Source organism: Xenopus tropicalis, chromosome 2, assembly GCF_000004195.4.
Source record: "Xenopus tropicalis strain Nigerian chromosome 2, UCB_Xtro_10.0, whole genome shotgun sequence".
Classification (NCBI taxonomy): Eukaryota; Metazoa; Chordata; class Amphibia; order Anura; family Pipidae; genus Xenopus; species Xenopus tropicalis.
In genome coordinates, this window is record NC_030678.2 from 107,507,070 (window position 1) to 107,530,506 (window position 23,437).

The 23,437-nt window shown below is 34.9% G+C and overlaps 1 protein-coding gene across 1 annotated transcript in view; it reads left to right on the forward strand.

The window, feature by feature from the left end:
* Nucleotides 1-23,437, forward strand: part of dmd.3 (LOC105946662) — a 1,093,908-nt gene that overhangs the window by 190,535 nt on the left and 879,936 nt on the right. Inside the window, exon 2 of the mRNA XM_031897001.1 lies at nt 8,343-8,404. Coding sequence (XP_031752861.1) covers nt 8,343-8,404 — 62 coding nt within the window. The remainder of the gene's footprint in view (nt 1-8,342; nt 8,405-23,437) is intronic.

The following is a 23,437-nucleotide window of genomic DNA, read 5'->3' on the forward strand; positions in this document are numbered from 1 at the left end:
CCTCAGACTGCATCTATACATAATCTCTGGAGCCTTAAACATGATACTTTTTAGGGAAAATATGCCTCCTATCATGCAATATTTGTTGAGAACTGAGAAGTTATTTAAAGTGATCCATGAAAATACCTCTTAACTAACTGTAATTAAATATAGGTAGCAAACCTGTACAAACACAACATGGGATGCAGAAAAGGGATAATATAAATGCTATGATTTTTTTTTGTATAAACAAGGAGATAGCTAGTGTATTGTATAGTGTCAGGCTTGGTGCTATTAAGTTGAACTTTATTGCAAATAGTCAAGTGTGTTCACCTGCTTATAAGACATAAAGATACAATAGAGGACCCATGTTTGATCCCTTGATCGTTTGATCCCTTGATCAGGGGGTACTGTGGATTCTTAAGGACAAAAACAGTCTCATGTCAACATTTGATAGGCAGACCTGCAATTAAGTGCATAAAGAGGATTTTATATCCACTTTAAAGGGATTCTGTCATGGTTTTTATGGTGTACTTTTTATTTCTTTACATAGCAAATAATTTATCATTAAAAATTCATTTCTTGGACCAGCAAATGTATTTTTTTAGCTAATATTGGTGTGTAGGTAGCCATCTCAGTGCATTGTGCCTGATTCTGAGCTTTTAGAAGGAGCTGTTGCTTTACATTAGAACTGCTTTCAGATAACTCCCATGTAACCGGAGGAGTCATGGCCCAGACTTGGATTTGTAATTATTGAGTGCTATTCTGATATCTACTGGGAGCAGCTATCTTGATACCTTCCCATTGTTCTGCTGATCGGCTGCTGGGGAGGAAAGGGGGGCGGGGTGATATCACTCCAACTTGCAGCTCAGCAATAAAGACTGACTGAAGTTTATCAGAGCACAAGTCATATGGTTGTGACATCCTGGGAAATGAAGGACATGGCTAGCTTCAATGACATTTCAAAATTAAATATTAAAAAAATCTGCAGATTTCTCTGAGAAAAAACTTTCTCATACCCTAATTAGTAAAAGACATAAACTCTGTAAAAGCTACTCTGCTCTAAAGACATAATAAAATATCTTATGTTGCCTAATAAAACCATGTTTCTTTACATAGAAAAGGTTAGAAAATGGGTTAAAGGAATATAGTGTATGTGCAAATTCACAGACTAAAAAATATAAGATGACTACAATACTAACGCCACCCCAAATTTCAAATATTTTAAAGTTTTAAAGTGTATTATGCAGCCACATTTTCCTTTATTTAAAATAACTAGCACAAACCTAATGTATAAATGCAGAATTCATGCAACTTCCTTTCTAAGTATAAGTCTTTGAAAGAGCATGCATGTGTATATCAGTTATATATATATATATCTTTTTTTTTTAACATGCAGAGTACACTTTCTAAATTCAGTACCTCTGAGATATTAATATTTCATAAATTATTCTACATTGATGGATAGGCTTCATTTTTCCTCAACTTCTCTGCAATAATGATTTAGCTATCCTGCCACTTTCTTGAATTTTGGAATGTAATATTCAAGTCAAAAATATTGAAGCTAAGTCCCACGCCAAGCCTTAAGACAAGGCCCATAAATCAAACTTTCCTTTCTAAAATCTTGGCATGCAAAAGATAATAAAAGTGCAAACTTTTTCTGTTTATGACAATGAATGCTTATTGTGTGTGTTTTTTTAAGACAATGTAAAGAGTCTATGAACTGAAAAAATTATATTTTCTTTATTATATCAAATTACAGATTGTTACAGTTTTGATTAGCAAATAGATTTCTAACAGCATCTAATATATTGCGTGGAAATTTTTAAGAGATGCTAAAGCATTTATCTCTTGATGTTATCAGCCAGATGAGTTTTATCGCTGTAACTATGGCTTCATTTTTTTTTGCAGTTTGCCCAATTAATACAAAATACAAGTATGGGATACGTTATTCAGAATTGTAGGGACCTGGGGTCTTTCTGTAATTTGTGTCTCCTTACCTTAAGGGGCAGATTTATCAAAATGTGAGTTTGAGAGCGTTCTGTTCATTCCTATGGGATTTTAAGAAGTGTATTTATCAATGGGTGAAAATTAGAACTCACTTTTTGATAAATACACATCTAAAAACCCCATAGGAATGAATAGAACATAGGTGAGTGTTTATGTATTAAGCTCTGAACTCACATCTTGATAAATCTGCCCCTTAGTCTTCTAAAAAAATCATTTAAACCTTAATTAAACCCAATAGGATTGTTTTGTCCCCAATAAGGATTAATTATATCTTAGTTGGGATCAAGTATAAGATACTGTTTTATTATGACAGAGAAAAAGAAAATTATTTTTAAATACTTTATAATTGACTCTATGGAAGATGTCCTTCCTAAAGATAATAATGGATCCCATTCCTGTATAGCCAAAACTATGGCTGACTTTGCTACTGTCATACTAAAAAAGTGCGCAAGCCAATATTGGCTTCAACTATCTATAACAGTTTCTGTCACAACATCTCCGTTTTACAAGATACACCATGTGTAATAAATTCAATTCAATGGTTATAATTTAACACAAAAGACTAACTATGAAGTAGAAGCTGTCATAACATCTCAGTTTTACAGCATACACCGCTGCTTAATGAATCCAGTTCAATGGGTAGCATGTAATTCAAAATAAAAAAAACTAACAAAATGTAACACAAAAGGCTGACAATAAAACACTATTGTTCTTGTGATTAATTATATAATTCACAATTTACTGGCATCCAAAATAAAACATTGCAATAATTTTAATCCAGCATTCATTTTCAATAGAGGTGCTCAATCACAGCTGGTATTGACTGCTTATGCTGCCATCTCTACTTAGGGAACTTTGTTATACTAGACAGGGTAAGGGCTATACATTTCCTTAAGTTTTATAAAAAGAAACACCTGAGGCTTACATTAAGGTGGATGGGGTTGACCATTTGGCAGTGAATATAGGGAGCCAAACCTGAGACTGAAATTTGTGGTGCATTAAAACCTGAAACTACTGGAACTATATCAGGATTCTTCTGTAGGTAAAATAGCTACACCTTTTTGTCAGGCAGTTCCATAGATCTTAGACAGTTAAGGGGATCCTTAGGTTAGAAGGGACATGAGATTCCCTTGCTGGGTCAAAGTATGGTAATGAAATGCACTAAGTTTACCCAGTAGCAGTAACCCGTAGCAACCAATAAGATGTTTGCTTTGCAACAGGTGACCAGTAAATGCTCCCTGCTGATTGGTTAATATGGGTTACTGCTCCTGGGCAAACTAAGTGCATTACATAACCCAAAAGAGTTTAGTATGTTTTATGGCAATATACTGTAGAAAATGTTCATATTTTTAATTTTTAGTATACGAAATGCAAGGCTTTAAAAGATAATAATTTTAATATAAATAAGGGTCAGATTTATCAAAACTCTAACATTTCTCATTTTTTAATTTTAAAATTCACCTCGTTTCCAGGAGTTTCTGAAAAAGTCAGCATGCGAGAAGTTACTGAAAAGTTGTGAAAATTCATAATTTTTTTTACTTGTGGCATGAAAACCACAAAAAAAGTTTTGAAGCAAAAGAAGGATCCTTCAGGGAAGGGACATTTGCCATTGACCTCTACATGATCTCGGCAAGTTTTAGCTAGCAAATTGTCAGATTTTGGACAGGAATATACTACATTAGAAGTGGCCTATAAAAATATGGTCATGGAACTCCTTAGCGACTTATAATATACTTACATTTTAATTTATTCACTATATAATCAAAACAAACACAAGCAAGAAAACATTTAAATAGTGACATAACGATGATGAGCAGGACATCAGTACCGCCCATTTAACTCTTAAACAGTTGGAGAAAATTCGATACAATCAAGTTCAATGTAGCAAGCCACACAAAGTTACACAGTAAAATTGAATCAATAATAAATATATAAGCACATGAGATAAAAGTCATAATATCCCACAGCGATGACCTTAATAAAATCAAAGTGATTAAAGTAAAAAGGAAGGATCAGCCTCGCTTCCTTTTTACAGATTCAAGTTATTGACAGGGTTTTCCCTGATGAAAGAGGTTCAAATATGCATGATAGACTGTTGCGTCTTGAGGTGAAATGGATCTTTATTTTGGGCACTCGGCATCCTACTGGTTTGAATTCTGTTTTTGATATCAGTTGCTATGTTTGACATAATTAACCTGAAATTTAATGACCTTATTCATTGTTTCTTACTTTAATCACTTTGATTTTATTAAGGTCATCGCTGTGGGGTATTATGACTTTTATCTCATGTGCTTATATATTTATTATTGATTCAATTTTACTGTGTAACTTTGTGTGGCTTGCTACATTGAACTTGATTGTATCGAATTTTCTCCAACTGTTTAAGAGTTAAATGGGCGGTACTGATGTCCTGCTCATCATCGTTATGTCACTATTTAAATGTTTTCTTGCTTGTGTTTGTTATGCCTATGATTAAGTGTATATTTACACGAAACGCGTCAGGCGTATTGTTTTTAAATGGAGTAATAAAAATCGAGTTTTAAGCAAGCCACTGTGTCCGGTGCATTTGGAGCCCTTTTGCATATGCGTGATTTCGCCTTCCCCAGCTACAGGTTCGGGGCTCTGAGCACCTGAACCACTTCTGAACAACGGTGAGTTCTTTGCATTTAGGATTTCACATTGTGAGAGCTGATATGATGGTGTTGGGAATTTGACCTAGATCAACTGTGAGACAGATCCGGGGTTTATACACCCGGATCTCTCTTTTGTATTAGGTACATTTTATTTACTTGATTTCCTGACATTTGAGACATTTAGGTTAAATTAATTGAGCCATTTCTAAGTTTAGGTTACTACCATTTCTTAGTTTGTAGTTTACTATATAATCGAACACCAGTAAGTAAAATTAGCTTTAACAAATGGTAATATTGTCATAAAAATAGCACACTTATTCCTGCTTTGTGTACTTATTCCTGACACTGTATATAATTCGTGCAACCTAGAGCTCCTTTCAAATACTAAGCTTAACAAAGTTGTACTACAATGGTATAATCTTGTATAAATAGACACAGAAGGGCCAAGTTATGGCATTTGGAAGATTAGTATTATTAGCAGTATGCTTCTCATAAAACTACAAGGAGTTAGTCATACAGTATACTGTAGGCCTTTTATTGCACTTTCAAATGATACAAGAAGATGCCTACATGATATCTGTATAGGGAGCTCTAACTGCTAAAATATTTAAGTATATGTAAATAAATGGTGGGATAGCATCTAATTATTTATGTAAAAGTTTTAGAATCTCTAATGTCATTCTATCATATGTCTGTATTCCATAAGACATTGTCTTTTTTAGCTAATTTATTTTTCTAAAAAAAAACTATTTATCTGAAGATTAGCTCTAGATTACTGCTTTTCTTGTGGAGAAAAAACACATTCTTTAATTGCCTTAATGATACGCAGCTTGAGAAAGATACATGTTTATTTCACTTTGGGAAATGAATGGCAATATGTTATATAGGTTATAATCATCAGTCACACATCAGATGGTTAGATCTTCTACATTGTGGATATTAGAAATCAAAAAGTTAGGGTAGAGATTTCAGTTTTGCTTATTCTGTTCAGCAGCATATTTAATATTACTGTACATGATGAAAAATCAACCCAACATCAAAAGCCATTAGGAGATGCAAATTGAAAGAACTCATTTCAATTTGTGTCATCAAAGTTGTAAATAGCAGGGGATAAACATACATCATGCTTAATAGTTTTCTTTCCAATTAAACTATTTATAGGAATATTGCAGACTGAGACATCGATATAAAAACAAGTTACTTGTAGGACTTGCTAGTAGGAAGGCCATGCATAGAGTGCAACTGTTTAATTACTAAATAGGACTAGAATAGAAATCATCTATTAGAAACAAATCTTTTTTATGTTGAGAGAAGCCTTGTAGATGAGGAAGCCTTGTAGACAATGCTTGTCTTGGCCAGGAGATAAATACATATATATCATATAATATATTAGATATGTTGATGGAAAGCAATGTACATTATCAGTTGATCATTTGCATTGTTCTGAACACATTTATTCTGCCTAGACTATGCATGATATCCAAAAATAATTCTTCTTGTTAAATATGTCACAGCTAGTGATGAGCAAATCTGTCCCGTTTCCCTCCCGTTGTCGCGCGACTATTTTTTTTTTTTCAAGGCCAATTTTTTCACCCGTTTTGCGAAACAATCCGCCAATGGCGAAACGCAGAAAATTCGCCGTGAATCCATGCCTGGCGAAACAATTCGCCCATCACTAGTCACAGCATTACTCAGTAGTAAAGATTACTCTTTGTCATGGTTCATGGTTTTCTTTGAAAACATGTACTACAAAAACATGAAGAGAAAAACAAAAATCCATGCCCAATGAAATACTTTATCAAATAATACTCATAGTGAAAAATAAGATGGCTAAGTGGACTGTCTTATTTCTCTAAGGTGACTTTTTTTTTTTACTGTTCAGTATAAATTGAGTTTTGTTTCTCTGGAGATGGTAGTACATTACCTTTATTTTTACAAATCACTTTTGTACTTCATATCATATCTTCTGAGAATATCACCTTTCTCATGTAATTCTTCTAGTAACACAAAAACCAAACATCTATCATACGCCAAAGAATCACAGAAAAAATGTTGAGATAGCTTTTTCAGATACAGAATAATAAAACACAACTTGTTAAGAAATGCTTTTAAACATCAATTTTTATGCCTTGTGTTTTTTTTTTTTAAATCAACTGGTCATTAATAATAATTAGCCTTTTTTATTAGGCCTACAACTCATGGGATATATTCTCACAGATTCTTTTTAGCTGGTGGAGAAGTCCCCACTCATGGTCATTTATCCTGTCATTTATTTAAATGGAATTTCATCTAGGCTGAATATTTACTTGTGCAACAGTTGTAAAAAAGAAAAATTTAAAAATGATCACATGCTGCAATTACACTATTAAACTTAATAAAATGCTTCCCAATTCAAGCAATCTTGAGGGGCTCTGTACTAAACATCTGCAAAGATCATCTCTGGTCAGACTTCTTTAGAGACCCATTTTCTAGGTTTTGGTCAACCTGAAATAAAGGGTCTCTGACTGGGGCAACTGGGAGAAAGGATATTATACCATTTTTTTTTTATAAAGTACAATTATAGCACAGTGAAAATAGCTTCTCTTTAGCAATGTAGGGCACTGTATATAAAAAAAATAAGACATTGTATCATATGACAAGAGACTGTATTACTTGTACTTGTGCTAAAAGGGGAGAAAGTTGCAATTTATAAATAAATAAATGTAAATACAATTATTATTGTTCACCCGAAGAAGAAGAATAAATGCGACCTACAGGCAATCCATTTATCTGGGGATCACAAGGAAATTAACGTATTTTTTACATGTTGTAATTTGTTTCAAGGAACTAACGTCAAATATTCCCCAATCACCAATACTTAATGCCCTTGGAAAGCTGGGTAGATCAATAAACCTGTTTGGATCTAATATTTAGTTAATTGACTGCTGTAAATGTAGTAAAAAAAGAACAGATAGCCATTATATAGAATGCTTTAGGGGGTTAAATGTGTTTATATAATGAAAATATCAACAAACTGTTGAACTATTTTTAACAATGACCTTTTTAACTCAGGGTTAACAAGCATTGATTCTCTGCTTCTGTTTTATTCCTCTACCATTTATATTGGATTGCACTGGTTATATTAACAAGATGGCTCATATTTTTAATGTCCCTTTGCCACCAATCTTATGGCAATACTAGCATGATTACTGTAAAGCTTTCACAAACCAAAAACTGACATCATCCTTCGCTTCATCTAAATAAACCATTTTTCATAAGAAAAATGCCTATTGTATCTCTTTTGGGCCAAAACAACTGAACAGCATCTTACATAGGCTATGTTTTATGAGTATTCATGTCATATGACTTTATCTTTGTTCTGCAACACCTACTGCGTTTGTAGTGCCTGTTTAGATGCTATGCTACACTTCAGGATTGTAGATTAATATAGACCGATGTCATTACATAACACAGCAGCATACTTCTTGAACTGCACAAAACAATTTGTTTAAATGAGAACACAATACTAATCTTGCTTGTTTTGTAAATAATGATGTGCTGTAAGAAATTTCTGTACATTGCAACTGTATATAGTGTTTGTCAATGAAATGCAAGTCCCAATTAGAATTCCCAACTCTTTAAGAAAGCCTTAAATAATAACTATTAAATATTACAATCCTTCTAGCTTTGATTTTTAAATGAAATGGGCTCATTAACTGTAACTTTATCCTTGCATTACAGATGAAAGAGAGGATGTTCAAAGGAAAACATTCACGAAATGGATAAATGCTCAGTTTGCAAAGGTAGGATTTTGCATTTAACATTTAAACATATTACCATTAATTTAATTATTGTGAGGAAGGATGTTTACATCTTATATAAACTGTCATTTTGTAATGCAGCAGAAAAATATCATATTTGCTGCAAGAAGAAGTATGGAATGAAGGTGTGTTTTTTTTAAACTTTTTAGTGAATATGCTTTGCACTGTTGGGGGTGATTTATCAATGGTTGAGTTTGATTTGTTTTTTTTTCTTGATTTGAGTCTTTTGCGTTTAAAAACCTCACATTCGAGTTATGGTTTGAAAACTTTAATGTCTGGTATTTATTAAGTGCAAAAAGATATTTTGCAAGATATTTTACTTTTTTTTATTAATAAGTGGCCATTCAATATGCAAGATTTTTTTATTTAGAAATACAAACTCGAATTCACAAACTCGGATATTGATAAATAAGCCTATTGGTATTTGATGATGATCATGGTAGTGGTGTATTCGTGAATACCAGAATATTTGTGATCTTGGTTTTAATAAGTTAGGCATGAATTCAAACATTAACAAAACCCAACCAATGGTTTTGTAAACAAGCCAATGTCTTGTTACTACAGGGTAACAGAGAATTAGCAATGCATAAAAATAATTTGCAAAATAATAAAAATATGGTGAATTTGCATTTTTGGCTTTTCAAGTGTTCTGGTCTAATATATCCCATACCTGTAACTGATACTTGTTATTTTTATATGTACTTTATTCTCTGTGATATGCATAATAGTGGACTATTCAGTGGATGGGTGGACTTTAGACCCAGTGCATTTCATACTAGTATGAATAGGTAAAATGTAAACCCATGTTTTTCTATCTTCTCAGTAACAATACAAACTATTCAAACTAGGCAGAATCATGAAGGGCAACAGCTGCAGGAAGTATACTGATCTGGAAAAAGAAATTTGTAAACAACATAAAATTATTTTTCAAGGTTGATGAGAAGCATTTCCCAAATTAAATTAGGCTTATTTCTTTAGCGCCATTAAGCTTAATTGACTTTTGGCTTTCCTTTGTTTTCATTTGAAATTAAAAATGAACTGCTAAATGTTACTTGAGTACTTGATGTACTTGAGAAAATGGGGCATACAAGGGCTAAGTTGCAATTAATACTTACTTTAGATATCATGTCTATTGATTTAAATGATATGGGGTGCATTTAATTGACATGATCAGGTTCATTTCCTCTGAGGGCAAAATACATGAAACATTGATTTATTACTGTTTCAGTGGGCATAAAAATTATTCAAACATATACAATGACTTTCCTAGTAATTATTCCTAATTAATAATGTAATAAACGTATGTAATACTGGAGATTCTAATGTGACAAAGGAATTGACTGCTACATGGAAAATATCATTTTATCCTCACAGTTGAAGATACTTGTCTGAGCCAAGAAATATTGAATATAACTTGGTGGCTTAGCCCCTACTAACTCACTTAGGTTGATGCTACATTTGGTCACCCACACTTGACCCCCAGTGACATCACTGAAGACAAAATGCCAGAAAATACCTTTGTTGTAAAGCATGAATGAGGCAGGCTTGATGTTATAGAATGCGAGCTTGCCCTAAATATAAAACTAGAAAAGGGTTAGAGGTAGACCAGAATTTTTCATTAGATGGGTGAAGGTCAGCTACATCTTTATTGAACATCTTTATTAAACCAAGCAAACATTCCTTGCAATGTCATAACCAACCATAAATCACCCAAATGTCATCCACTGCAGCCATGGTGGGCATATAACCCTGGGAAACTGAACCAAAGGACAAGAACACATAAATACACACCTAAAGTACAATTTAATGGCAATTTTTTTAACCAATATTGAATACCAGATCTACTCTAACAATAAAAGGGGTGGGGGGGAGGGCAAGGATCCAGGTGCCTAAAGATGAAAGAGGCAGGTACCTTACTTCCTTGGCTGTTTATCCAAACCCCCTACCAAGTATGATGGCTTATCTACATGCAGCAGTATAGTACCCGAATTCCTTAGCTCCTAAATTAACAGTTTCTAGCATATTTGCTAACTCTTTGGTGCCTTGAAATCGCACTAGTGCCAGTAAATTGCCTTCTTTTCTTTGGGACCTGCAAAATGTAGCAATGTGACATTCTCCTATTAGTGATGAGCACATTTTTAGCAAGACATGGGTTCACTTCAAAATTCCTCATTTTGCCAAATAATTGGCACAAAAATTTGCTGCAACAAAAGTTCGCAGAGTGAGGAAAAAGTAGCGGCCGCATGAAAAAAGTCACAGTCGCAAAAAATAAGTCTCAGTAGTGTCAAAAAAAGGTAACGCACGTCAAAAAAAGTTGTGTGATAGCCACATTTTGAATATTTTTTGTTTTGTGAATTTTTCAATGAATCGAAATGTGATTCACTAATCACTTTATAGTTTCCTGTATTTTAAGATTACAAAGCCAGGTGCCAGACACAGGTGCCTATTAACAAAAATATAAGTGTAGCTGTAAAAATGTAGATTTCTGTCTACTTTACCTGCTCTACCGTGGTTTTTTTTTTGGAGATTTGGGGTTTTGTGCTAATGCTATTCCCAGCCTATATTAAGCAAAGTAGGAAAATCAGACATCTTTCTAGATTACTTATTTAAGTACAGCTAATCAAACATATTTCCTAAGAGTTTTTATGAAGTAATTGTTAAAAGTGTATTGTTTCACATAATATAAATTTATAGATTAGTTGTTTAATCAAGTGCATCTGAGCCAGACAAACTGTTGAGAAAACAAAATCATTCTCTAAGCCATTTCTTTATTTCATGATTATTAAACGAATCAAATGTGATGATTTTCTTTGAGTCTTGCTTTTATTTGCAATAAGCGTTGCTTTGTTCATAATCCAATTATAAATATTTCATTAGTAAAAGAGAAATACTGTTATAAATCCTTGAAAGAGGCAAAAATCTATTTTTTATAATAACTGTTTCTAAATGATTTTTATGCCTTTGCGTTCTTCTTTATTAACAGCATTTAGCTGACGGCCAGATACATTTTTTCCTTTTTAAATTACATTTTTCATTTACATAGTTACATAGTTACATAGTTACATAGTTACATAGGGTTGAAAAAAGACCAGTGTCCATCAAGTTCAACCCATCCAAGTAAACCCAGCACACCTAACCCACACCTACCAATCTATACACTCACATACATAAACTATAAATACAACCACTAGTACTAACTGTAGATATTAGCATCACAATAGCCTTGGATATTCTGATTGATCAAGAACTCATCCAGGCCCCTCTTAAAGGCATTAACAGAATCTGCCATTACCACATCACTAGGAAGGGCATTCCCCAAGCTCACTGCCCTCACCGTGAAAAACCACCTACGCTGCTTCAAATGGAAGCTCCGTTCCTCTAATCTAAAGGGGTGACCTCTGGTGCGTTGATTGTTTTTATGGGAAAAAAGAACATCCCCCAACTGCCTACAATCCCCTCTAATGTACTTGTACAGAGTAATCATGTCCCCTCGCAAGCGCCTCTTTTCCAGAGAAAACAACCTCAACCTTGACAGTCTAACCTCATAGTTTAAATCTTCCATCCCCTTAACCAGTTTAGTTGCACGTCCCTGCACTCTCTCCAGCTCATTAATATCCTTCTTAAGGACTTGAGCCCAAAACTGCACCGCATACTCAAGGTGAGGCCTTACCAGGGACCTATAAAGGGGCAAAATTATGTTCTCATCCCTTGAGTCAATGCCCTTTTTTATACAAGACAGCACTTTATTTGCTTTAGTAGCCACAGAATGACATAGTTACCTTGTAGTTGAAGCTGAAAAAAGCTAAATTTCTAAGTTGGACCTTTTTTTGCTCGAATATAAAATATTGACCTTAATGTAAAAATGTAAATCTTGAAAAAACATTTACATGTTTTTATACCAGACTGTTCATAAACTGGTAAATTCGCTAGACTGGTCAAATTCTGTGTTTATTGAACTCCTATATTAAAGAAAATATATACAAATACTTTGGTGGAAATATACAGTAGTTGTGGGGAAAGTTATTTTTTTTAATGGGCAGTGTGTGATTTAGTGGGAATGGGGTGAGGTGGAGTAAGCTCAAATATGTAAAAACTGGCTAATGTGTTGGCCTTATATGTGTGAATGGTTTGTTAGGAAAAGAATATTGTGTAAATCATAATTTAAACAAAAAAATAACATTTAGGAGCACATTTATCAAAATGTGAGTTTAGAGTTTAATGCATAAAAACTCACCCAGGTTCTATTCATTCCTGTGAGATTTTAAGAAGTGTATGTATCAATGGGTGAAAGTTAGAACTCACCATTTGATAAATACGCTTTTAGGAATGAATAGAACATGGGTGAGTTTCTATGTGTTAAACTTTAAACTCACATTTTGATAAATTTGCTCCTTAGATTGCAAAAGGAGGGCTATTTTAAAATATAAATGACCCCTTGTTATTGGAGCTCAGTTTTTTTTTTAGTTTGATTAGACGGCTTATGTTTTGTATTAAGGTTTTTCTTAAAGATCCTTAAAGCATTATATATTGTAAATGTCATACTAATGTCCATTAGAATATTTTAGTAAAGCACTAAAACAGATGTTACTGTGTTTAACAGTTGCTCCCAAGTTCTCAGCCATGTGGTACATGGAGGGGTGGGTCTTCGGTCATTACTTTTAGGTACATCTAACTCCTTCTGCTCAAGTGCCATAGTCTCCTCTACTTGCCCCTTCCAAACTGTTCTGGGAATCCTGACATGGGTACTGTATGAATAATGTCTGACATGCGCCCTTAACACAATTTAAATGTTTGTTGCATATTTGTCAATTGGCAATCAATTTAGGACTATCACCCCTGCATGCCTGCAGGTATACAGACATTTTAAAAGAATAAAGGACAAAGTTTATATAAAGTTTATATAACACGCCACCGTTTATGCATAGTGACCTACATATGTATATTCCAGTTAAAAATTTCTAATTCTACTTCATGCAATTATAATACAAGAATATTATTGTAATGAAAGAAATACAGTAAATGAATGGAATCAGTCATAACCCATAGAAAGAGCCACCCTTGTAAATTAGAGAAGAAGATTGAACTGCTTGTGTTTTGGTTCAGTGACAGTAAATTTCAGCCATGCTGTTTTAGTTTCTGAACAGATGATCTGATGGCAAAATTGTCAGTTTGCTGGAACTAAAGTACTATATCATGGCCAATTAAAGAGAAAACATTTAGGCTTGTTATAGTAAATGTGAAGTTAAAGTGATTTTTGGATCCACTTCAGGAACCCATTTGCATGTTCTGGAACTACAAACTTTGGGTATCCGCAGGATTTATTTACTTTTCAATAATCCAAAGGTTAGTTTTAAAAATTGAATGTAGATTGGAAGATCTCCAAGCATTTTGAAACATCAGCTAACTTTTACCCCAGATTTAAATTAAGTGCGGATTTTCCTGTCTCAGACTAGAAAAGTGATGTTTTATTTTCCCTTCATCTGTGCCTAACAAATATAAATGGTAGAAATAATTTGTGCACATACAATAAAACTTGTTTATTCATTAAGCAAGAAGCAGAGGCAACACTTTGTAAGTCACATTTAAAGGTGAATTGGGAAAAGCCTTGAAAAGAAAAATAAGCATTACAAAAATAAGAATAACAGTAAAAATAGCATTTATAGCATTTTTGGCTGCTGGCAGGATATAGTCACAATGGGAAGTCAAATCATTTGACAGAAGCAAATGCAAAATTAAAATTGCTAAGAATAGGTCTATTTATAACATACTAAAAGTTTATTTATAGGGCAACTTTCCCTTTAATAATGGCCGGAACAACAAAAGAGAAACTCCAAAACCAGTTTATATATATATATATATATTATATATACATATATATTCTCTACTAAATAAGACCAGAATTTGATTTATGATACAAGACAGGTACAAGACATACCATACAATCAAATAAATAGTTTGTTTCTTATACCACAATGACTGCACATTGTATGCTCCAACAGAGCTAACCTATGCTGGAGATTTAATACATATCTGGTTATGTTTAGTCATATATAGTTAACATTCTACCTGCACAAAGTTTTTTCTGGTGAAAAGTATTTAAAGGAACAGTTCAGTATATAAATGAAAATTTGTAAAATGGATAGACTGCGCAAAATTAAAGATATTTCTATTATAGTTAGTTAAGCAAAAATGTAATCTATAACTGCTGGAGTGAGCGGATGTCTAACATAATAGCCAGAACTCTATTTCCTGCTTTCAGCTCTCTAACCTCTTAGTTAGTCAGTGACTTTAGGGGAGGCCACATGGGACATAACTGTTCAGTTAGTTTGTGAGCACACAGGTCAGATTCAAATGCAAACTAACTGAACAGTTATTTTCCATATGGGCTCCCCTCAAGTCACTGATTGGTTACTGATGATTGGTTACTGACTGATAACAGCTTAGAGAGCTGTAAAGGAGGAAGTAGTGTTATTGCCATTATGTTAGACATCTGCCCACTCCAGTCTGCATTCCATTTTTGGCTAACTAACTATATTAAAAGATTTTTATTTTCTACACCATATATTATGGGCCCACCCTAAAATCTCTGACTTTTGGATGGAAGTGGGCAATCTAATACAAACAGTCCTAAAAACACCAAGAAACATAGAACTACCCCATCTACTACTGGAGGTTCCCCTCCCTAAAACCACCAACTCAACCCAAAAACTGGTCAACCAAATAGCCACTGAGGCTAGACTATCAATATCTGCTAAATGGAAATCTACAATGATTCCCACCATTCAAAAAGTCATTTCCAGGGTAGAAAACAATAAAAGATTTGAGGAAATGACAGCACGAATATCCAACATACTACAAAGACATGAAAATATCTGGGATAGTTGGGATTACTTCCAGACCACGGAAAATAATAACACTCCGCCTACTTGGAAATTGGAAAATTCTCAGAAAGCCACTCAAAGAAACTAAGCAGAGAACTCCACACTGGTATACCCCCCATGGAGAAACTGATACCACCTAAACAAATCCATTTGTTACACTGAATTTTTTCTTTAAGCAGTTCTCTCTCTAAATATAAATACTGTTAAATAATTTATGTGCCTATCATGCCAGAGATGCTTTCTACGGCTAAATTGTGGGCTGAAGCATCCTGCAGTTCCAGGTAAAGAAAACAATACAAATGCTAACTTCAGGGTGAACAGCCACGCTTTTGCTGTGATGTCCCACTCTGGGCAGCCATATCTTGGTAAGCATCTGCAGATGCAGGGCCTGTGCAAGTGCTTATTTCATGAATGTCACAGAACTGAAGCACTCAAGTTGTATTAACTTTTAGAGAAGAATAAGTGCATTACTTCTCGTACTACTATTCATAGTGCAAGAAGAAGTAGTGTTTACATCTATCTTTCAACACTGAAAAGTGTAAGTGCATTAGGCATCTTGAGCTTTTACCTTTTCCCCGCAATGATTTGCAATTTGTGAGCAATAGCTTTGTGGATGCAACAACAATTGTATTCTGGTTAATAAATGCTGCATTGTGGGAAGAAAACATAGCTTGAAATTGCACTTTGCACACTGCATCTGTGGAAGTAAATGAGTTCTATTATGTGTAAATCAAGAATGCAGCACATGGTATAAATATGAATAGGCATCCTCTTGTCTTTAAAATAAAATTGACAAAATGACCACATGTGCACCACATGTTGTTATCACCAGGAAAATCAAACCTGATCAAAAACTGAAATGATCAGAAATTATAATATACAATATCCACAGCCTCACACACCATTCTCGCTATAAGTCTGTATTGTATTTACAGATATCAGCAGGAATTATTAGCATAGCTTACAAATACATATAAAGGTGCTTTCAACAACTCAGCATTGATTTGGTGTCTAGGTAGCAATAACAGGTTCCCAACCTATCTTTCCCACACTACACAGTCTCTTCGTAATCAGTAATACTAATTTATGAGTACATACACCCCAACATATGTACTAGGGAAACCTGTAATGAATGGCTTCTACTCCATTTAGTCCTGTCCTTACCTGGCTAAAGGCTGAATGTGTATTAAAGGAGAAGGAAAGTTACAATCACTGGTGGGTGCCAAATGTTAGGAACCCCCACCCCCAGTGATTGCAATCACTTACCTGAAACCCAGGGCCAGTATTCCTGTTAGAAGAAAACTGCACTGACCCAGGGTATCTGTGACTGAGCGATCCTCTTCCGTCCATCTTCTTTCTTCCAAATCCTGGGGCCAGCCCATGTGCAGTATGGTGAAAAAGTTGATTTTCTTGTAAAAGTTTGGCTGTTCACTCTACTGCTCAAGCTTCTCCTTTAATGATACATTTTAAACCAGAGTGCAGGCAGTTTATCAAAATCAATATCTGCCATCAAGATTATTAGTCTGGAATCCTTCTGCTTATTACTATTTTATAGACGTTAGTGAATGACAGTAAAGATGTAGAGTGCAATCCAGTAGAAACTGACCAAGTGAAAATCTGTTCACGAAGTCAATAACAAAGATTGAAAAAAAGTGCAGAAGTGCAAAAACACTCTCTTAGTACTCATGCACACTTGTGCTCCTGGTCTGAAGTGTTGTATTTCTCGGTGTAGCTGCAGATCTTGGAGTGCAAGTCACAGTCTCCATTAATCCACTGAGCCAGGAAGCTCCGAATTACAGAAAGCATGTCTCCCACAGACCCCATTTTAATCAAATAATTCAGATTTTGAAAATTGATTCCATTTTTTCTGTAAAAATAAAACAGTGTTTTGTATTTGATCCCAACTAAGATATAATTAATCCTTACTGGATGTAAAATAATCCTATTGGGTTTAACTAATGTTTTAATGATTTCTTAGTACACTTAAGGTTTGAAGATCCAAATTACGAAAAGACCCCTTATCTGGAATACCCTTGGTCCCGTGCATTCTGGATAACAGGTCCTATACCTGTATATAACTTTGCAGTAGCATTTCGATGTTTAACAACATTGTAAAATGAGGTACTGTTCACATAGACAACAAATCCTGTTAATGGTTAACTGCATTCATTCAAACTTTACAGTAACAAATCCACAAAACTAAAGGGAACCCCCTGCTATAAACATAAAAGTGCTAGAATGTAATACTATGCTTATAAATAGCATAAAAGTCAAACCAAATTGCAGAGCCAATTAAAATAATGAAGCATAGTTCTGGGTTTTCCCAGCTCAGAAATAAAGAAATATAGAAGTAGCACAGTATAAAAGGCAATCTGATATACAGAATAAGCTAGAAATGCAATAAAAGAAGCAAATTTGTCTAGGTTTTGTGATTCATAGCAACCAATCAGGTGTTTGCTTTCAACCTACTGACTTGTAAATTCTAGCTGCTGATAGAGGACAAAGGTTACTAGACCTGCAACAGACTTTGCATCTCTTATTAAATCAAACCCTTGGGGGCACATTTACTAACCCACGAACGGGTCGAAATGAGGTCCGATTGCCGTTTTTTTCGTAATGATCGGTATTTTGCGTTTTTTGTGTATTTTTTGCGAATTTTTCTGTTTACCAATACGATTTTTGCGTAAAAACGCGAGTTTTTCGTAGCCATTACGAAAGTTGCGTAAAATCTGGCGATTTTTCGTAGCGTTAAAACTTGCGCAAAAAGTTGCGCTTTTTTCGTAGCGTTAAAACTTACGCGAAACTTCGCACCTTTTAAGTTTTTATCTAAAGATTGGAAAACCCCGCACTATAGCTTGCTCTAAGGGTGCACTTGAATGTAGTAGAAAACTCGTCTAAATAGTGGAAAAAGGGCACACACTTGATCAAGGCACACCGTATAAATGTTAAAATAAACTTTATTAGATTACTTATAAAATTGTTAAAACAACATACACGGGGAAGGAAGGGTTAAAAGGAAAAATCCTATGCTTGTTGGAATTGAGACTATTTCACTATCGATGTTGCAACTTTATAACAGTGTTGCAAAAGGGATTTGGCTATAATTGTTACCAAGGGACAGTTAATTGCTGGCTAGCGGCATATGCTAGTGTAGAAACAAGGATTTCTGAGGTAAGTAAGAATTTAGTCTCAATAATACCCCAAAAGAAACCACGGATCACCGTGCATCATTCACACTTAACTGTATGTTTAAGGGAGTTGTAGTTCACATAGTTATCTCGTACTTAACCCAGGAAAGGCTATCAAAAACTATATCTTGGCGTGGGCAGAGAATAAGTATCTCAATGGGTGCACTTAAGTTTGGCGTTTATTGCAAGACCCGAGTGTAAAGTTAAAACTGCCATTTGCCGAACGGTCTGTTTTACAATATTTGTACAGCTACAGATGGACGGGGTTAGTCGTGCTGCTTAGCTTAAGGTAAGTATTATGTAATCAGGTCTTTGTACGATCTGCTATACCATATAGTATGGACGGCTAATTACCGGTAAGTTGAAATAGCCGACACACCCCTCCAAATTATGTAGTGTCTATCGCACCTTGTCCGTAGTTTGGCAGGGTGGTTTTAAGTTTTAACGCTACGAAAAAGGCGCAACTTTTCGCGTAAGTTTTAACGCTACGAAAAAATCGGGCGATTTTACGTAACTTTCGTAATGGCTACGAAAAACTCGCGTTTTTACGCAAAAATTGTATTGGTAACGAAAAATTCGTAAAGACGCCGAAAAAATCGCAAAAAATACGAAAAAGTCGCAAAATGTTCGTTTTCAAGTCGGAACTTTTCCAATTCGGGTCGGATTCGTGGGTTAGTAAATCAGCCCCTTGGTGTAGAGATGGTGCCTGGAATACAAAATAAGTTTGACCATTTTAATGCATTCTATACATTTAGAATACCACAAAGGCCAACTATTTATTTGTCAACAACTCTACTGCGATCATGATCGTAGATTTACAGTGCTTGTAAGCTGCTGCATGCTAGCTTTTACTGTAAATAAATTATGCAATATTACACACATTTATATGACACATGACAAAATGTATCAGTTACAGTTAAAAGTAAAGTGAAGGAGAAAGGGGTAAAGGGGGAGTTGCTAAAGATTTTCTACATTACAATTAGTGAAGGTAGTGAGATGAACAGTACAGAAAACACCCAAAAATGTTTGGGAACTGACCTTCTGTATCCTGCCTAGCATGAGTGGGACAGCACAGCTGCCTAAGACATAAGACAAGGTTCTCAACTTGCCTCGTATCCCTGAAAACATGATTATCTTACAATCATCAGGAAACCCTTTGGATTAATTTGCTTCCTGTCTCAAGCTATATGATCTTTGGCTGTAGAGACTACCTAATGCAACAGATCTCTGATAACCTGTGCCAAAATATAGAGAGAACTGAGAGAAACTGGTGGAAGGATTTCTAAGCTAATAGTCACATATTTGTCATATGTGCATCAAAAATATTTGTCACCTTTACATGTTACTTATTGGTACATTTGGTTTATTAAAATGAAATGGCATGAAGAATGTTGCTGTACATTGCAGTAAAGGGACACCCGGTACAGCGATTGCTGACTGAGGGCTCATGATTGGGTAGGACAAAATTGCCAGGCAGGGGTTAATAGCTGGGATTACTTGTATAGTATTAGGCATGAACCAGAAGCAGTTAGGGTGGGTATCCATTTTGAGAGAGAAAACAGAGTTCCACTCGCCCTCCTGTTGGTTACCCTTTGTGTTGTTGTCAGGTCAGGGTTACTGAGATACAGGTTAAGTTTAATGAAAGGTGAGTATTCTGGGGCCATGGTTAGGTAGGGGTTTAAAGGAGCATGGCTCGTTGTCACAGCTGGGCAGCAGCCCCCTGACAATGTCATGCAGTAAATTCTATGTAAACATCAAATGAATGGTCTGCAACTCTATGAGAATTGATATTGCTCATTTTGCATAAATAATTTATAATATTTCATATAGCTGTCATTTAACAACTATATTGTTAAGGAAATTTTACAGACCAAAATAGATGTATATTACCAGTAATATGAAAAAAAAAAATGTAAATGTGTGCCAAGCATAAAAGTATACACTGGAGGCTGAAGCACACAATCTCATTTAAGGCTAATTATAATTATAGAATATACCAAGCATGACTAACATTTTTCTGAATTGACCAGAATCAATGTTAGAATCTTGCAGCTTTCTGTGAAGAAGGGAACTTTAAACAGAGCTACATTTTAGTCAAAAGGAAAATTAAAAAAATTAAGTCTCACAGCAAAGCGTTGTAAGACATGTGAAGATCGATTCAGGAAGAAATTGTTTTCCTATTTACAGGAATCAGAAAGTATTGTATTGTCTCTCTAAGCCATAATTACTGAGGGTTTATGCGATCAATCCCAATGCATTTACAATTTGTATATCTCATTTACAGTAGCTACAATCTAGGAAACTCTGACATCTCATTTTTCTAACGGGAATGTATTGCTATTTATGTAATGGTGATTTATTACATGATCCCCTAAATCATGTTTTTTAATTGAGAAAAATTAAATAAATAAAATTGATACACTATTATTCTTTATCCTAAAAAATATTCCTTGTGGCTTTGAAAACAATCTATATTACCAGTAAATATTAAATATATATGGTGTAATGCATGTAACTGAAGACAAAGCATGAGTAAAAGATGAAAATATTGAAGTGGTTACTCTTTTTGGATAAATTGTGTGGAACTTGCACTTAAAATATGTTTCCAAATTCACAAAGGTCAGATTACATAGCAATCATTTTCTAAATCCATTTGTATCAAGGACACAGTTCATACTAATTCTTGCTGTAGGTTTTAAAGCGTAAGTAAACCTTTTATCATAACATTGCCTCTAAAAGACTCTATACAGCCCTCAGAATAACATAACTCACCAAGCACTCAGTCTCATGCAGGTTCTGTATCACAAGCTACCCTTGTAATTTACTACTGACCTAGCACTCATCAAAAGCAATGGAGTAGTCCCTATTATGTCAATAATTGAAACCAGCATTTGTCTATTAAAAGGAATCTCTCTTATTTTTAGATAAAACCAACTGTTGCTTTAGAGTAACTGTAGGTTGTTTTTGAATACCAATGGCAGCAGCAGTAAAAGATCTATTTTATATACGTATACTGTATGTACAAATATATATATATATATATAGATAGACAGAGTACCGCACACATAGGGACTTTGTGAAAAACAAAAAAGATTTATTGAAAAAGATCTTTTTCAATAAATCTTTTTTGTTTTTCACAAAGTCCCTATGTGTGCGGTACTCTGTCTATCTATTGAATTTTTTGACCAGCACCGAGGGCATTTGCCTCTGCTTGAAGGGTGTGCTCCTTTCTGTTTCTTTATATATATATATATATATATATATATATATATATATATATATATATATATATATAGCTGTAGAGAGAGTCCGCACTCACAGGTCTTAAGAAAATATAGAAGTTTTATTCAAATCAACATCTAACGTTTCGGCTGCATCCACAGCCTTTCTCAAAGACAATGTGAAACAAACAATGGTGCACTGAAAAAACCGAATTTGGCGCCAAACAATGACGTCATAGGTGTGAATACATTAGCATACAGTGTGAAAAAAAAACGCTCTCAAAACACATTGAATCAACAAAAAATGTTAAGATAATATGGATTAGGCATAGAACACAAACAAAAGGACTGTCAGGGGAAAGGAAAAGTGGGTGTGTATTAAAAAAGCCCGCTTATGTATCTAGTGCTGAACTGCAACTCACACATGTCGCAAAGACATCCCCAAGTTATAAGTTTATAAATGTACAAAATCGAACTGGCCCAAGGAATAAGAAATAATGAGGGACAGTAGGGCAAATATACATCAAGGAGTTGCTGAAAATGAGTAACTAACTGACATGACTGACATGACTTTCAAATAATGCATTATATGGTGTGCCTTATGGGGAATCGGTCCGCTTATTTGTAGTAAAGCTAGGATAAGGGGAATAGAAGAGGCAGATGGGAAGAAAAGTAGTCAAAGAGAAAGATGGAAAATAGTAACTGAGGAGAGACAAAGTAGAGAGGACAGAGTGAGGTAATGAGAAAGGGAAGATGACGGTGCGATGGTATGGCCGTGGGAGGGGACTCTGCGCTCCATACAGAGCAAAAGCAACGGCACCAATTAGTGCGTTTGTTAGCGTGGAAAGCCGATCAGTAGTACTAGGCCATCACCAAGAACATTATAGATGCGACTCTCCTTTGCAGGTGCTGTCAGGTGGCGAAGGGCTCAATACTATGGGAGACAGACCAATGATGTAAAAGGCAGCGGGGTTACTGGTATGCCAGAGTAGGGAGATTAAAAGGTATCGTGTCATTCTCAACGTATCTTGGACGCAGGTACCAAAGGAGGGAAAATTTCTCAAAAAAGATAAATATTATGGCAGAATCAAGCCCAGGTTGTAACGCACGGATGGTGCGATCATACGTCACGAGGAACCTCTATTGTTAAGGTCCATTGGACAGTATTACGCACACTATTGCACCGTGTGTGTTGTATAGGGCATCAACAATAAAGTGTTTATAAAAAACAGTGTCATATGTAATTCTTACTCAGTTTGTCACGGATGGTGCACCCATACGCACAAAGAGACCCCATATGTAATGGGTCCTGTAAGCAGTACTTAGCACACTATTACACCGTGTGTAGAAATAAATAAGGTATGTGGATCTGTCATATCGCTGTAGGAAAGATGGTTCATAGTGGTGGGACAGTTGATCGGCACTCTCGCCTATTTTTCTCCACTCACGGTGCCGATCAACTGTCCCACCACTATGAACCATAACTTTATAAGTACAAGATTTATCTTTAGGCTATGGATGCAAAGGGTCATCCAATAGTTATGTCATGTGAACATCTTACTATATTTCAGGCCTTGACAAACTTGGTGACACTTCAGACCAAAGTAAAACATCCAATTTGAATTTTGCACATATGAATTGCACATATGAATTGCACATAGGTATAAACCCTACATATCTGAACTTATCTCTAGATACCATTCAACATGCTTGTTACGCTCCTTT